Source organism: Fukomys damarensis, unplaced genomic scaffold (assembly GCF_012274545.1).
Source record: "Fukomys damarensis isolate Sample0158 unplaced genomic scaffold, DMR_v1.0_HiC HiC_scaffold_12, whole genome shotgun sequence".
In the NCBI taxonomy this organism is placed as follows: Eukaryota; Metazoa; Chordata; class Mammalia; order Rodentia; family Bathyergidae; genus Fukomys; species Fukomys damarensis.
Window position 1 is genome coordinate 55,310,884 of NW_022900924.1, and position 15,691 is coordinate 55,326,574.

The window sequence follows — 15,691 nt, forward strand, 5'->3', positions numbered from 1 at the left end:
TTTTTTGTACCAGGGATTGAGCTCGGGTCCTTGTGCTTGCGAGCAGGCGGCAGAACCACTGAGCCAAACCCCTGGCCTGGGAGTAGACTTCTTGAAGATGGCAAAGGGAAGGGAGCCACGCCTGCCTGCCAAGTACAAGGTCCTGAGTTCGATCCCCAGTTCCTCAAGAGAAAAAAAAAAAAATGTAAGAAGATGGGACAGGGAAACCAGGTAAGTGGGTGGAGAGGAGCGCAGGGTGAAGAGGATCAAATACATGTATGTGTCTTGTATACAAAATGAGTATATCTGTTATTCATTTCTCAAAATGAAATGTATGCGAACACCAGTAAAAGTAAAAAAAAAAAAATCCACTAGGGGGCAATGTAGGATCCGATCATTTCTCCTTTAAAATTTGACTAGATTCTTACTGTAGAGATGACGTTATTGCCATTATTGGAGGTGACATTATCCCCAGCATTTCTTCCCTAAGCTTCTCCCACCTTCCTTATTGTAGCAGGATTTGTCACCACAGCCACTCCTGCCCATGGGACATCATTCCCTAGGCCTTAGCAGACTTCCAGCTTTCTTGAGATTAGGGCTCGTGACTCGAGTCTCCCGTGAGCTCACAAAGCCTTTAACTTCCATTTCCCTCACCGTCCTAACCACTCATGCTCTCTAGCTGTTTGTTTTTTCTTACTTGCCTCCAAGTGTTCCCTGTGTGCCTTCTTGTCTCTGTGCAGTCACACTTTTGCTCAATTCCCCGGGCTGGGTTTGAGCTTGTGAGCTTCTTCCTCAGCTTCCTGGAATTCCCAGATTACAGGTGGGCACCGCCACACCTGGGTTTCTTTTCTGTTCTGACAGCCGGTCTACACCGGGGCTCAGGAACCAGGATCTCAAGCTCAGCCCTATCACACCCCCGACACATTGTCTTCTAGGGAAAATCATGGCCCTCGGGCGAACCTCACCTGTGGAAAACAGAGCTGGAGAGGACGCTGTCTAAGATTGGTCCCTGCTGCACTATTTCATGGTCACCCTGCTTAAGAATCTCTTGTTATATTAACAACTCTCCTCGACTGCTAATTCGCCAGTCCTTCGGCTCCCGTTAGCAGTTCCTCTCTTCTCACAGCGCCTGTCTGTATCCGTCCCCAAGGGTGCTGTGAGCCTAGAAAGTGGCGGACGGACCCAGGATGGCACAGTGTGAGGTACATTTGGGACTCAGTGACAGAAGCCCGGTCCACGTGGCAGCAAGAGCAGCCTGTGACTTTCATCAGACGAAGGGTGTCCAGTGGGCTCTGCCGGTGTCCTTCAATAACTATACACAAATGTGATTTGTGACCGTGCCTGCAAAGTGGAAACTTGCACAGACAAAACCACACAGAGCTATCACCCCCTCCCACCGTGAGTGTGTGTAATAAACAAAACCCTGGAAGATTAAAAAGTATGGTAAGGATGGGGAGAGACCAGAGCCTTTCTGCACTGTTACTTGGGCTGTGATTTGGTGTCACCACAATGGGGGACAGCACAGTGGTGGCTCAAAAAATTAGAAATGGAACTGGCACAGGGCCCAGCAAGCAGCTCCGGGCAGGCACCTGAAAGAAGTGGGCCGGCCCATCCCTGGAAACCTGGCACCCTGGGATGCTGTGGGTTTGAGCCCAGCCTGGACAATTTAGCCAAATAAAACGTGTTTTTAAAAGGTCTGGGGATGTCGCTCAGTGTGAATGCCCTAGGTTCAGTTCCCAGTAAGGAAAAACAAAAACAAGATCTAAAACAAAAACTAAAACAGAAACCAAAAATGAAAGTAGGTTCTCAAGGAGAAATCTGCACAGCCGTGTTTACAGAAATGCCATTCACAGAAAGTATGAGTCATGCATAGGTCAGCCGGGAGACAAATGGATAAAAGGAAACTCGGTGCCAGCCGAGGAGGAAGGGAATTCTGACACAGGATACAGAGTGGAGAGCTTTTCTTTTCTCCTTGGGCACTGAACCCAGGGTGTGTGGCCTGCGGGGCAAGTGCTGTACCCTTGAGGGCCAGCCCCTGCGGGACACTCCACTAAGTGAAGGATGCAGTCATAAAAGGACAGACACTGTGATTCTACTCCTCTGTCCGATGTGGTCAAAGTCCAGAAAGAGACAGCAGGACAGCGGCTGCTTCCAGGGCTGGCCGGGAGGAGGGCAGAGGAAGTAGTTCTTTAATGGGCACCCAGCTTTATCTCTGCAGGATTAAAAAGTCCTGGAGATCTGTTTCACAACAGCACAAATGCACTTCGGGACTCAACAGTACACTTAAAAAACGGTCACTGCCCTTCGATTTTCTATTGTTATTTTTCTCCAGCACAATTTTAAAAACTTGCCCTTTCCTTTGTGGACGCAAACGTCCAGCCTGGGTTCTAACCCTGTTCTGTGGGGAGCCCGGCTGTCTGGGCCCATGAGCTGTTTCTGTCTGGCAGGCAGCTGAGTGATATTTGTGCACAGGCCAACTTCTTGTATCTCCACTGCTGCCAGTCTGACTTTAAAAATATTCTCAGTGTAGAACAGCGGACAAGGTAACCAGGAACTAACACTATCCTCAAGCAGGGCTCAGGATTGAGGGAATCAGAGTCCTGTGGAGGCCAGAAAGATTCCCTGGGGCAGGCAGGGGTCCTGGCAGGCTGCGTGTTTAGTAATTTAATCAGACGACTCAGAATAACACTTGTCACAGGGGATTCCGACAGTCTTCTCAGATTCCCACTGCTCCCTTGGAGGTTTCTAGTTGCTGGCTGTTTCCTATTTGTTCAAGTGCAATCTGTGGGGCCAAAGGTCATCAGTCCAGCTGGCTGTTTTGGGTCCTCTGTGAACCTCCACTGGTGCCAGGATTTCCAACAACCCCACTGAAAAGCCCTTGGAAAAGGGCAGTCGAAATTTAGATTGTGGCTCAGGAAGAGGACAAGAGGCTGTGCATTTGCTCCACGGGTGGGGGTGTCTAAGACGGATGCACTTCCGGTTGCTGTTGGGAGAAACTGAAGCAAGATTTAAAGAAAAACAAGTCCGTTCCTGCCTTGGACAGTCCGAGCCCCATCACTCCCCTCCCCTGTAGCTGTGGCTCTTTGTTCTGGTACAGATAAAACTGACAACTCTGTCCTGCAAACAAAGTTTATGACAATCTGTTCTCATGTGAATTCGTAAGACACTGTCTTTCAAGACAAAGTTACAAAGCTGTCTGCCTTTGTCCTGATCTGGTAAACTCACTTGCTAGAAAAACCACCCCCTTCGACAAAGTCTGTACAAACTAGAGTTTCTCTTCGTTCAGTGCCCTTCTGCAGTCTGTTGAGCCGGTAGACACTTTATCTCCTTTACCTTTACTTATTTATTTTTTTCTGGTACCAGGGATCGAACTCAGGACCTTGTGCTTGCGAGGCAGGCGCGGTGTCACTGAGCTAAATCCGGTGGACACTTTAAACCTGAAATAAAGTCCTCCTATTTCAGTCGGTAGGTCTCGCGAGTCTCTTAGATTCTCACAACAAAATAACGGCAGATTTAGTTGCTTAGAACACCAATTTATCTCGAGATTCTGTAGGCCGGAAGTCCGGCGTGGTTCTCCCGGGGCTCAAATCCCCTGGGTGAGGGGGAGACATCTGCAAGGCCTCATATGGTGAACGTCACTCATCCCCCCAGTAGCTTGTTAGGGTGTCGATCTCCGTGCTCCCCAAGAGCCTCACGCACTCACAGGCCGTGCTCTCGGGAGGTGATTGGGTTTGGGGGGCTCATTACTGACTCGGCAGGAGGAGGCCAGGCCTGGCTGGAGGAAGTGGGTCATGGGGGCGTGGCCTGGCTCCTCCCTTCTCGCGCTGCTTCCTGTTCGCCATGCTGCGAGCCGCCGTCTTCCGCCAGGCTCCCCTGCCACTGCCCTGCCTTGGAGCCGCCCGCTGCGCACACTTCTAACACCCTTCATGTTGATTAGCAATCACTCCTTGCAGAATTACTTGGCACTTCCTGCAGCTGTCCGTGTGAGGATTCCGATTAGAAGCCGACAAATGCTAACTGACTACCTCTGAGTCCCAGTGTCCACAGGGTGTGGGGAAATGTTCCCGGGCGGCCAGACGCAAGCGAGAAGCCCAGGCATTTCCTGGGATCCCAGAAATACCAAGTGCTCTTCTGTCCAAAAGCCCCAGGTCTCTGGTGCTAGACTCACTGCGGAACTGACATTTAGTTTACACTACTTTCATTTTCAAAATGGATTCTCTACCCCACTATTGGACAACTTTATGTGCAGAGTAACTTGGGCAAGTGAAATCCAAATTTCTAATCGTAAAGTTTATGAAATCTAAACACGGGGTATCTTTAATAAAAAATATAATGTCTGAAAATTTGTGGCTAAGTGTAAAATGCACCCTTGATTTCAAGGACTAAGTATAAAAAAAATCTTCAAAATATCTCAGCTGGGTGTGGTGGTGACACGTGCCTGTTATCCCAGCACTCAGGAGGCTGAGGCAGGAGGATTACTGGGATTTCAAGGACATCATGGGCTATATAGTGAGTTTAAGGCCTGCCTGAACTACAATAAATAAATGAATGATGAATAAATAAATAAAAAATATGTCATGAAGAATTTTGGTCTTGATTACAGGTTATGATGATTTTTTAGTACATTGTCATTAAGAGAATGAATTATAAAAGTTTCACCTGCTTTTCTTACCTTTTTTTTTTTTTTTTTTTTTTTTTTTTTTTTTTTTTTGAAGGGTTATTTTTGGTGTTTTTGAGACAGGGTCTCACTTTGCAGTTGAGTCTGACCTGGAACTCACTATGTAGCCTAAGCTGGTCTTGAACTCACAGTGATCCTCCTGCCTCAGCCTCCCGAGTGCTGGGACTACAGGTGTGCACACCACATCCGGCTTCTTTTTCTTCTTACTTTTTAAAATGTGCTGCTGGAAAATTCTAAATTACACACGTGGCACACTCAGCTGACACTGGCGCTCTCCTTGAGGCAGGGTTGGCCTCATTGGCTGCTTAGCCTCATTGACTTTTGCTGTTGCCGTAGAAGGCAGTGGCCTGGAAAACTCTCCTGAGAAGCTGCACGAACAACCCCCAGATTCTCCCTCACTCTGCCACAGCTGTGGCTGCACCAAGCCACTGGAGCAGCCACTAAAAGCTGGGCAGAAAGAAGAGGGATGTGAGAAAGCACGGGGCACCCGGCGTGGCCAGGCCCGGGGAGAGGCCCTCAAAAGGGGACACACACCAGGTAAGGTCTCGCCTGGGGACACAGCAAAGCAGAAAGTGCTCATTTTATCTGATCGGGGAGATGTAAGTTTGAACTTGAGGCTGCCCAGTGAGAAGGGAATTTCAGAGAAGATCCTAAAAACTCTGCAACCCCTTCTTCTCCCTTGAGCCAGTGGCCAAACCCATGATGAACACACCCAGGGCGCTCCAGCAGGAGATAGGAAGGAGGGTTTTGGCAGCCGTGCTGTGCTAAGAAGTCAGAATCTGGAGTCTAACTTGGAGAGGTGTGGCTGGAGCTCTGGTGAATGCCGCTGGCTCTAGGGGACGTCGCAGAAAACCGCTGCCCTGCACTAGCAGCACCCAGGAGCGTGGGTGACACAGTCGGCAGGGGAGGACAGAAGTGAAGAAGACAGGAGGCCTGACAGGTCACACCAGGCCCCACAGGGTCTCCCAGGCCAGCCTGCTGGGGTTCCCAGCTCCCACTGCCTGTCCCCAACCCCCGCCAGGTGCTGCCCCTGCCCTGGGCTGGCTCTCCAAGGCCAGCTGTCCCCATGCCAGCAGCCCCTGTTCTGAGGACAGTGGCGGGGATGTCTAAAAAGCCAGGCTCATGTGAGCACTTTCAAACTTGTTTACGAAGTCTCCTGAGTCCATTGTTCCATGTGATCTAAAACACACGTTTTCAGTTCAGGAAGCAAGCGCGTCTTTGGCAGTGGAGCGAGCTGGGGTCGCACACAAATACGCACGAGGAGAGGAAGGCGGCTGTCCACAGCCACACAAGAGCAGAGAGCTCAGGCCTCACATGGTGGTGCGCTGGTCTCTTCCCTAGCCACTGGCCTCCTCCTTGGGTGCGGGAGGAAGAGAGGAGGGGGAGCCAGCCTGTGCCCTGGACACCTGGGGAACACGGGGGAGGCAGGTAGCATGGGAACCGGGGGCATAGAGGAGGTGCTGCCTGGACAGACAGTCCTGCAGGAAAGAGCCCAGAATCAGAACAGGATCCGTGTGTGTGTGTGTGTGTGACTGGAGGTCAAGTCCGGGGGATTCTAACACTCAGCTATATCTCCAGTCCCTTTTTACTTATTTATTAAAAAATTTTTTTTGTTGGTCCCGGGATCGGACTAAGGACCTTGCACTTGTGAGGCAGGCGGCAGAACCACTGAGCTAAATCCGCAGCCATTTCCTTTATTTTTTAGACAGTCTCACTCAGTTGCCTAAGTGGAATTTGAACTTGCAGTGCTCCTGCCTCAGCCTATGCAATCACACCCAGCTTCAGAACAGGTTGTTTTTAAAAAGCTGCTTTGGTTTCCCAGTTCCAGTGAGAATCTACCCATGGATTTCCATGCTTGTTTCTTTGGTCATTTTCCTCCAACATTTTTGATTGCATAATTCAGCCAACAAAGGACATTGAGCAGCACTTCAAACGTATGTGTATTTATTATCATGCATATTCACACAGATCATTTAAATATATTAGCATATGTTGTACACACGCTACAAGAAATAATACTTTTGAAAGAAAAGCTAAGTGGACTTTTTAGGCTCTCTGCTCCTCCCAAGTGTCTTGTCCTGCCTCACCCCTTAGTTCTCTGCTGTGAGAACTGAGGTTTCAGCCTCAAGTCTCCACAGCCTGAGGTGAGAGGGCCTCTAAATTTGCTGATGCCTGTGGGATGTACAAGATTCCAACAGGCCTTTGGTTTTGAGTCCTAACCACTTCAGCCTTGGTTCTGTCAAGGATGAACAAAAATGGGCCAGGGATTTAGCTCAGTGATGCTGCTGCCTGCCTCACAAGTGCATCCTGAGTTCAATCCTCGGTACCAAAAAAAATGAAAAAGAATGAACAAAACTGCAGGAGTTTTTCTTTTAACTGAGGTGAAAGTCACCACAACTTAAAAATGAGCATTTCAATGGCTGTTTTGCTGCTGCCACCGCTGTCTCCTTCCCGAGACCCCACTACAGATCAGGCAGCTGGTTTCCAGCTCCCTGGCCTCAGGACCCATTTCCGGTCTGTGGATTTTCGGGACCTTTCCTATCCAGGAAAGGTCTCTGGCTATAGCATGGGACTCCCACCTTGGTGTCCTGCTTCAAGGCTCCTAGGGGAGCCAGTACCACAGCACCACGCCAATGATGAGGACTAGAAGCAGACAGCAAGGGCAGCGCAGGCACAGATGCACTGGGGTGCAGCTCTGCAGGGGGCTGCAATCGCAAGACTCAGGGAGTGGGGGCGTCGGGACCCTGGTGTTCGCCTGGCAAATGGGGGGCCTGGTCTGGTTCGAAGAGGAGAGGCCTCTGTCCCATCTGGAATTAGCAGGCAGGGGCAGTGCAGGTGAAGGCTCTCTTGACATCACCCTGGGGTTCCCAACGGCTGTGTCCACTGCTGTTCTGCTGTCTGTGGGAGAAGGCATGTGAATGGCCAGCCAGTCGCGCACCTTGGGGTCGGCCCTGAGAGGGTTAGGGACTTTGGGGGTTACTGTTAATGTGGGCGACACCTCTTCGGTTGGATATCTTGGAGCAGCTGATGGTTTTGAGGCGTGGCTGACTTTGGGGTCGGCCTTGGGAGGGTAAGAGACTTTGGGGGTCACTATTAATGTGGACAACACCTCTTCGGTTGAAATTCTTAGAGTATCCAATGGTTTTGAGCCGTGGCTGACTTTGGGGTCAGCTTTGGGAAGTTTAGAGACTTTGGGGGTCACTGCTAATGTGGGCAACACCTCTTCGGTTGGATATCTTGGAGCAGCTGATGGTTTTGAGGCGTGGCTGACTTTGGGATCAGCTTTGGGAAGTTTAGAGACTTTGGGGGTCACTATTAATGTGGGCAACACCTCTTCGGTTGAAATTCTTAGAGTGTCCAATGGTTTTGAGGCATGGCTGACTTTGGGGTCAGCTTTGGGAAGTTTAGAGACTTTGGGGGTCACTGTTAATGTGGGCGACACCTCTTCGGTTGGATATCTTAGAGCAGCTGATGGTTTTGAGGTGTGGCTGACTTTGGGGTCGGCCTTGGGAGGGTTAGAGACTTTGGGGGTCACTATTAATGTGGACAACACCTCTTCGGTTGAAATTCTTAGAGTATCCAATGGTTTTGAGGCGTGGCTGACTTTGGGGTCAGCTTTGGGAAGTTTAGAGACTTTGGGGGTCACTGTTAATGTGGGCAACACCTCTTCGGTTGGATATCTTAGAGCAGCTGATGGTTTTGAGGCGTGGCTGACCTTGGGGTCAGCTTTGGGAAGTTTAGAGACTTTGGGGGTCACTGCTAATGTGGGCAACACCTCTTCGGTTGGATATCTTGGAGCAGCTGATGGTTTTGAGGCGTGGCTGACTTTGGGGTCAGCCTTGGGAAGTTTAGAGTCCACTGCTGACACAAGGAGCTTGTCCACCTTGGGGGGTGGGGAGCAGGGGCGGTGGCTGCAGGTAGCAGTGGCCCTGGTGTCCTCGGAGGGGCTAGGCAGCGAGGGGAGCCCTGATCGCTGCGGGGCCAGGCTCAGCCCACTCTGGGCACAGAAGCCCTGCAGACAGGCCTCGCAGTTGAGACTGTCGTGCGGCCCCTCCAGGCTGGTGTCCTTGACCGTGGGCATGTCCTCCATCGCCTCGAAGCCCTCCTTGTAGCACTTCCTCAGGATGCGGAACACCAGGTTCGTCAGGGTCCGCCTGATGTTCTCCAGAGTGAACTCCGCAGCCTCAAATCTGGGCTGTGCACACCTCCTGCACCTCTGGGAGAAGACCCGCATCTTCACGCGGCCCCTGTGCTTCTTCCTGTTCCAGTGCATGTGGAAGAGGACCTGGACGTGGGCGGAGGCCCAGCTGCGAGCGCAGGAGGAGCACTGGAACCTGCGGGACAGAGGGCAGGGCCTGGGCATCAGCCACGCAGCCGGCAGCAGAGCAAACCTCGTGCCCTTTGCTCGCTTGTCCCCATGCCATGGCCAGGCCCGTGACCTGCAGGTGTCCGTGTGGCGGTAGCGAGTCCCGTGGGCTGGGAGGGACCTCAGCGCCTTCTGCATCCAGCCTGCCTGCTGCAGGGACCAGGGGCCCTGGGAGCTTCACCCACCCACAGCCCAGGGGCGCCAGAGGCGGGATTGGCCCTCCACTGGCTGGACCGCGAGACCAGCTTCCTTCGTAGACAGATGGAAGCCCGCCAAAGGCTCACAAAATCCTGCGCTGAAATCCACAAGTGATGCAGCTTACTCAGAGCTGCAGACCAGAGGGGGAGCCCTACAGGTCCTGTATGTACTATGCTGGGGCGCCCAGGGGCCCCAACCTGAGCCACCCCGAAGACAGCTCTCTCTTTTGCTCTCCCCCAACCCCGATTCCTATGCTCAAGGCAGCCTGGAGCATTTCCCATTCCGAGTGCCTTGACATCCAGCTGGGTACCAGAGTGGGGCCCCGCCCTAGCCGTCAAGGCTGAGACATTTGAACAGGGAGCTGATAGGACAGGTGGGAAAAATGGCAGCAACCGTGGGAGTGGGCGAGACGCTGGATGGGACCCGCTGGCCAGTAGGAAGTGGGCAGCAGTGATTAGCTTCTTCCTACTGCTCTGGCCCTCTTTTCCACTGCCTGCATACCTTGGGCACTGTGTGTTGGCTGGAATCTGGTTTTATGGCCACAGCAGCTGAGCCAGCCATGCTTGGTGGGGGGCAGGGACCCCACCAACTATGGTGTAGAGCTGGGGGCCTTGGCAGAGAGCATCTGGCTGCCCTGCAGGGTGCAGGCCAGGATGCACCAATGGGGAGCCGCCTGGATGCTCCAAGCCCTATGAGGCCACTGTGGAAACTCACTGGGGCTTCACTGGGGCTTCCTGGAGCCATGCCCTGCCCCGCCAGCTCGGACACAGCACTTGTGCCCCGTGCGTCCCAGCCCAGAGTTCCAGGTTCTCGAAATAAACAGATTGAGACTTGCTCTGGGGCTCCTGATGCCAGCTCCTGCCTGGGAAAGCTCTGCCTCCTCTTCCACCTAGAGCCCTCCAGAAGGGGCAGCAGCCAGGACAGAGTCCAGGACTCCACCCTCTGTTCGCTTCTGCCCCCACTGGGGCTCCCTCCGGAAGAGGGTGAAATGTTGGGCAACCCCTGAGTCTCACTTTACAAAGATTCTATCGGCTCTGGAGAGGAAGGGTTGCTGCAAGTCGCTCAGCGCCCTGCTCCTCCGGCCTTTCCCCCAGGGGCTCCGGGTGGACCTGGGGTCTCCAGCTTGGGACAGGAATGCAACAGCCTCAGGCAAACCGCTCCTGTCTCTCCCTTGCCCGTCCCAGCCCTGCAGCCTGAATTTTGTACACAGTCATCACCCACAGTGGTGCCCACCACTGCTATTGTTAGAAGTTAAATAAGAGAGAAAAAAACTTTAAGGAAGCCCAAACGTCTTCCTCCCCGGGGCCAGCAAGTGACACGCATGGGGAGCGCAGTGAGGCAGTTTTGGGTGTGTCCCGCACCTCCCTGCTCACCTGGCGAAGGTCTTCTGCTGATACTGCGACCAGCCCTGCTGCGGGGCATCGGGAAGAAGGTCCTTGTCTGTCACCAGCGTCCACGTGTGCCACGGTTTTACCTCCTGAATTAGCTCCTGGAACACTTCGTTCCACTCCTCTATGTCCTGATCCGTGGCTTCCATGGTGTGACCGGGACCTCTGGCCCCAGGAGGGCTCAGTTGCTTCTCCCTCACGAGCACTGGGTTGGGACCACAGACCAGGCCTGTGACGCAAGGACCAAGGTCCGCGGAGCCTGTCCCCAAGTCCACAGAGTGACAGGGGGCTTCACAGGGAATTTAGGAGCAGGTAATTTATGGTTTCACCCATCACAGTATCACCAAGGCAGAGGGCCGTGGGATCCGGGTCAGGTGTGGGTGCACCTGGCAAAGGAGGATGCGGCCATTGTGGACCCTCAGCGATCCCGGGTCACCGTGCTGGACCCAGACTCAGGAAGACAGCATTCTGTGGTCCCCGGGCTGCCCTGGACCACTGGCCGTGCGCAGGAGGATGGAGACCCCAGCCCAGTCTTCCTGAAGCAGCTTCTCCCTGTGCAGAGGGGCCCCGCTGGCACCCCACTCCCACCGGCAGCTGCCAGGGAGGAGGAGGTGGCAAAGCTCGCACTGGCAGCACCCCTGGGAAGGCGGACAGGACTCTGGATGTCCACACCGCAGGGCCCGTCCCCCGCAGGGTGGGTCTTCCTGTCCCCCGGCCGCTGACCTATGCCCTGGCTGCTTCCCAGGAGCGAGGCCTCACAATCCCGGAGCCGAGGAAGGAAGGGGAGGGCATTTTTGGTTCCCATTGGCAACTGAGTCTCCTTCCTCTCACCAGCTACCCCCCAGGTCCTGGAGGCCAGCGACTCCTGCCCAGTCCCCACCGCAGCAGGTCCGTTTCTCAACTGTTTGCCCAGTTATGAATTAACTACATTTGGGAAACCCTCTCCATTTCTCTCTTTTGGTTTATTTTCTCCCCTTTCCAAATTTCTTTTTGGCCGCTTTCCTCCGTTCTCTGCCTGTTTATCTCATCCCGCAGTGAGCACGCCTTCCCCTTGTGGCCAGTTCTGCCCTGTCCTTCACCTCTGTGCCTTTTGTCAGCGACCTCAGCTGATGCGCGGTCAGACCCCTAAGAGCACGGGGCTGCGATGGTCCTTGCAGGAGAAATGTGAATGCCACGTAAGTGTCCTTCAAGTGCGAGTTTGTGCAGTTGGCTGTGAGTTTGAGCTTGAGCCAACAGCAGGTACCGACCAAAGTCTGTTTAACAGAAACAGCTCAAGGTCCTGGACTGATCAGGTGACCGGACTGTGACCAGAGGCTAGCAGGAACCTAACTGCGTTTCCCTCCGGAGAATGGCTCGGGGTTCCAGACAACCTTATAAAACAGCTGCACGGGAACAGTGACAATCAGCCGTGTCCTCCTTTGTCCACGAGCTCCTAGTGCAGTTTGCTGGCTGTCCTGGATTCTCCGGGGTCCCCAGACCCTCTGATGTCCTCTGTCTCAAATGCAGAGTTCCACTCTCTTACCAGCCAGGTGCCTAAGCCAGTGGTTAGCAGCTGCTGGGGACCTCGTCAAAGAGGGTGCGGGGAGTTGAACTGTGGCAACCCCAAAAGATATCCCCTCTCCCCAAGGCAGAGCAACACTCCCAGGACGAGAGGCACCCCACAATCCTTGGTCACAGGACCAATCAGTAGATGCTCTCTTCAATCCTTCATTTGCATGTGGGCACAGCCAATCAGAAGGCGAAATTCCTGATCCTTCATTTGCATATGGCAGGAAGCCAGACAGGCTTCTTGATAGGACAGTTTTCACTGGAATGAGCCAAGTGAATGGTGGACAGGACGGCTGTCCCAAAGCCTTATTTGCAGGGGACAGATAACCCAGGAATCTTGGGCACAAAGGATCCCTTCCCTTATCCTCAGGGCTGCTGTGAGCCTTTCCACTGGCTGCTCTCACTCTGCAGAGCAGGCTTCTTTCCCACCTTCAGTAAAAGTGCACCTTCGCTGCCTCTTTGTGAGCCTTGACCAGTTCTGTGTTGAGGACACCAGGGACCTGGAACAACAGAACCTGCATCCCACAATAGCACTGGGAATACGTATTTGAAAAAAGCGTCTTTGCTGATGTCATTAAAGATCTTGAGAGAGGTTTGGTGATCTAAAGTTTCTTTGGTTGACAGACACAACACAGAGACATGAAATCAGAAGAAACCCAGAGGTTTCTGTTCCTTAGAGATCTGAACAAGAGATGGTGGCCGGGTGGGACTTCTCAGGGTGTCTGGGAACAGAGGACAGCAGGTGGCGCTGGAGGGACGACTGTGTGAGGCAGGTGATGTGGGGTTATGGAAGCTTCATGGGATCAGCTAATGGGAGTGATTTTGAGGGCTCTGGGTAAAGGCCTGTCCCTAGTGCCTGGCCTTGGCACTCCCGGGGCAGGTGTGTGACCAAGTCGGGGTCTTGCTCAGGTTTCTGATGTCTTAAGCGAAGAATTGAGCGGGACCCCAAGAATAGCAACAAGAGTGGTGATTTTATCTGAGGAGAAAAGACAAGTCTCAGCTCCTCCGTAGGGCAGTGGAGGGTTTGACCTTCTGTGGCCCTGGGAGGAACTGTCATGGCCCATGGGGTCACATCTGCCTTCAGGGACCTGGTGATCAGGGCTGGGTGGCTGAGGTTGCGGGAGACCGCTGGGTACGTATCTTGGTAACTTCGCGAATAAGCTCGGTTATGTGTTCCTGCTGCACTGGGACCTGGGCACCCTGGTTCCGGGCTAATGTTTAACTAGAAGCTAGATTCTCTCCAGGAGGCTCTCCTTCCCAGGCTTTTCCTCAGCTGCACAGTGGTCCAGGACGACCACTCTCCTGGGAGGGCCCATCTGCCGCTCCAGGGATGACAGACAGGGAGGGCGCAGGGCTTCTTCGGAGGTTGCAGTTTTCTGGTGTCTGGTCCACCGGCTTGGTTCAGCTCTCCTTTAGGGAGAGAGTGGGGCCTTGTTAACGTACCTAGTGAAGTTAAGTAATCTTTGCATAAAAATCTTCAACAACCTTTGTTAGATTTATTCATAGGGCCTTTAAAAAAATTATTGTTATTATAAAATGTCTAAAAATTTTTTTCCTTTTCTAATTTTTATTGTCTACAAAACACACATGACTTTGAAATTAGCATCTTCTAAGCAGAAGACTGGGACTTTCTGGACTCTCATAGTCTCTCTTTAGAGGGTGGGGTTAGACCCAGGCTGGAGGGGCTGAGTTTCCCTGTAGGCTGGTTTGGCAGCCACGGGCTTCTGCATCTGGCCGGGCTGTGTAAAACTCCAGGCTGGGGTAGTCAGGTAGAGCAAAGAAAACAAAATCCAGAATGCCCAGTACGGCTTGCCTTTCAGATAAGCAACAGATACATTTTTATTCTATGATACCAATCTTAGTGTAAGGTACTCATATTACAATACTAAGGAGCTAGGCATGGGTGATGGGGGGGGTAGAAGCACCTCTCAAACCTGCTAGGTGTCCGAAACGTGAGTTCGTGTTCTCTAAAATCCAAGAATGAATTCTGGGAACCACAGAGGTTAAGAGTAGGAAAAATTTATTGAGAGAAAGACAGCTTCTGTCTAAGACAGACAGAAGCGGGACTGGAACGCGGGTTGTCTGCTCACCCTGCTTCGCAAGGGTGTTTTATGGGACAAAGCCACAAGCTGAGGCGGGCTCGAGATGGGACAAAACCACAGTCAAAGAGTGAGTTGCAAGTAGAGTCGCTTAGGCAATATTGCTCCAGCAAGAGATCGCATGGTGGACATGAGGTGGGACAAAACTATGTTCAACCAGTAAGATTACCACAAGTACAGTAGTCCAGGTAATACTGATTACATGGGGAAATGGGGACGCAAGTCGCATAGGAGGCATACAAGGATTTTCCATTAGGGATGGGTCAGGGATCATTCCTGGAAGGGGTAGGTTAAGACCTTGGCCCCCACCCAGGACTGATACCTACAGAATATCAGGCACTGATGTTCGTCCCTAGGGGAAGAACAGGGCTGGGCAGTTTCTCTTCTTTTACAACGCTGGCCTTCAGTGAATGTGGCCTGATTGTCCTCTCTGTTGGCTCCTCGAGGAGGGCTGGCCCTGTCTAACTGCCTACAAGACATCTAATTAACTTACCTGTCTACAATAGTGTTGCACACCTGTCGTCCCAGCTCTGGGAGGCTGAGGCTGGAAGATTGCAACTTCAGCCTGGGCAATTTATCAACTTGGCGAGACCCCTCAGGCAGTCAGGAACCAGTGTGCGGTGTCCAGAGGGTTCGGGGCTCCTGAGCCCTGAGCCTGTGGATTTGGCAGGAGGTGCAGCTGCTGGATACACGGGCCTCGAGGGTGCAGGCTAGGCGAGCCTTAGAGAGGGTCGTGGACAGTGGAGTGTGGAGAGAGCTGCCACCAAGGCAGTCAGCGCACCCGGCCAGTGGGAGAGCCCGTCCCTGGCCTCACTGCCCCTTTCCCGCCACTGCAGGCTGCAGCCCGCACTTTCCTCTTGCAGTGGCCCTCTAGCGCCCTCTACTGATAAATCTTGGCATCACGCTCTCTGCTAAGGACAGGCGCCTTCAGAACTCAGCACCGGACCAAACAACAGTGCACCGCTGTGTTTAAGAGGCTAAAGCAATCGCAATGTCTGTAGGTGACAGAAAATGTTCACTCTGTCATGACCTTATGGGACAGCAGTGGCAGTCTCTGTGGCCCACTGCTGACTGAACTGTGTTTCTGCGATGCAGAAGTACATTTTTTTTTCCTTTGGTACCGGAGATCAAACTCGGGTCCTTGTGCTTGCAAGGCAGCCAGCGGAAACACTGAGCTAAATCCCTGGCAAGAGTACACTTTATTGTAGTGTGCATTTGGAGCTTGGAAGCAGTGCATTAATACAAGGGCAGGAAGATTCTTACAGATGCACGGTGCACCTGCACTCACGGGGGCTGGGGAACAGGATGGGCGCACCCAGATCGCTCTGGAAAACAGTTTTGCCCAGAAATTCTTAGAGTTGGTAAAGTTATTTCCCATAGGGTTAGGGTTAGGGATCTCAAACTGCTTCCCGGGAGTACTGGGGTTGAATGTGTA

General features: G+C 52.7%; 1 protein-coding gene and 1 long non-coding RNA gene across 4 annotated transcripts; one reads left to right on the forward strand and one right to left on the reverse strand.

Moving 5' to 3' along the window:
- The first annotated feature begins 4,849 nt into the window (after positions 1-4,849).
- LOC104862384 lies at positions 4,850-12,744 on the forward strand. 3 transcript variants are annotated; one of them, XR_004516860.1, is made up of 3 exons: positions 4,850-5,194; positions 11,444-11,784; positions 11,874-12,744. It is a non-coding gene; the product is annotated as an uncharacterized LOC104862384 (long non-coding RNA). The 3 variants fall into 3 exon arrangements; XR_004516859.1 differs by lacking the exon at positions 4,850-5,194 and adding an exon at positions 9,307-9,383; XR_780288.1 differs by lacking the exon at positions 4,850-5,194 and adding an exon at positions 11,225-11,303.
- On the reverse strand, positions 6,970-11,426 carry Rtp3 (receptor transporter protein 3). The gene is made up of 2 exons (XM_010624370.3): positions 10,595-11,426; positions 6,970-8,991 (listed from the first exon to the last, which is right to left on the reverse strand). The coding sequence occupies exons 1-2, from the start codon at positions 10,756-10,758 to the stop codon at positions 7,260-7,262; spliced, it is 1,896 nt and encodes a 631-aa protein (XP_010622672.1). The 5' UTR covers positions 10,759-11,426; the 3' UTR covers positions 6,970-7,259.
- Positions 12,745-15,691: the final 2,947 nt, after the last annotated feature.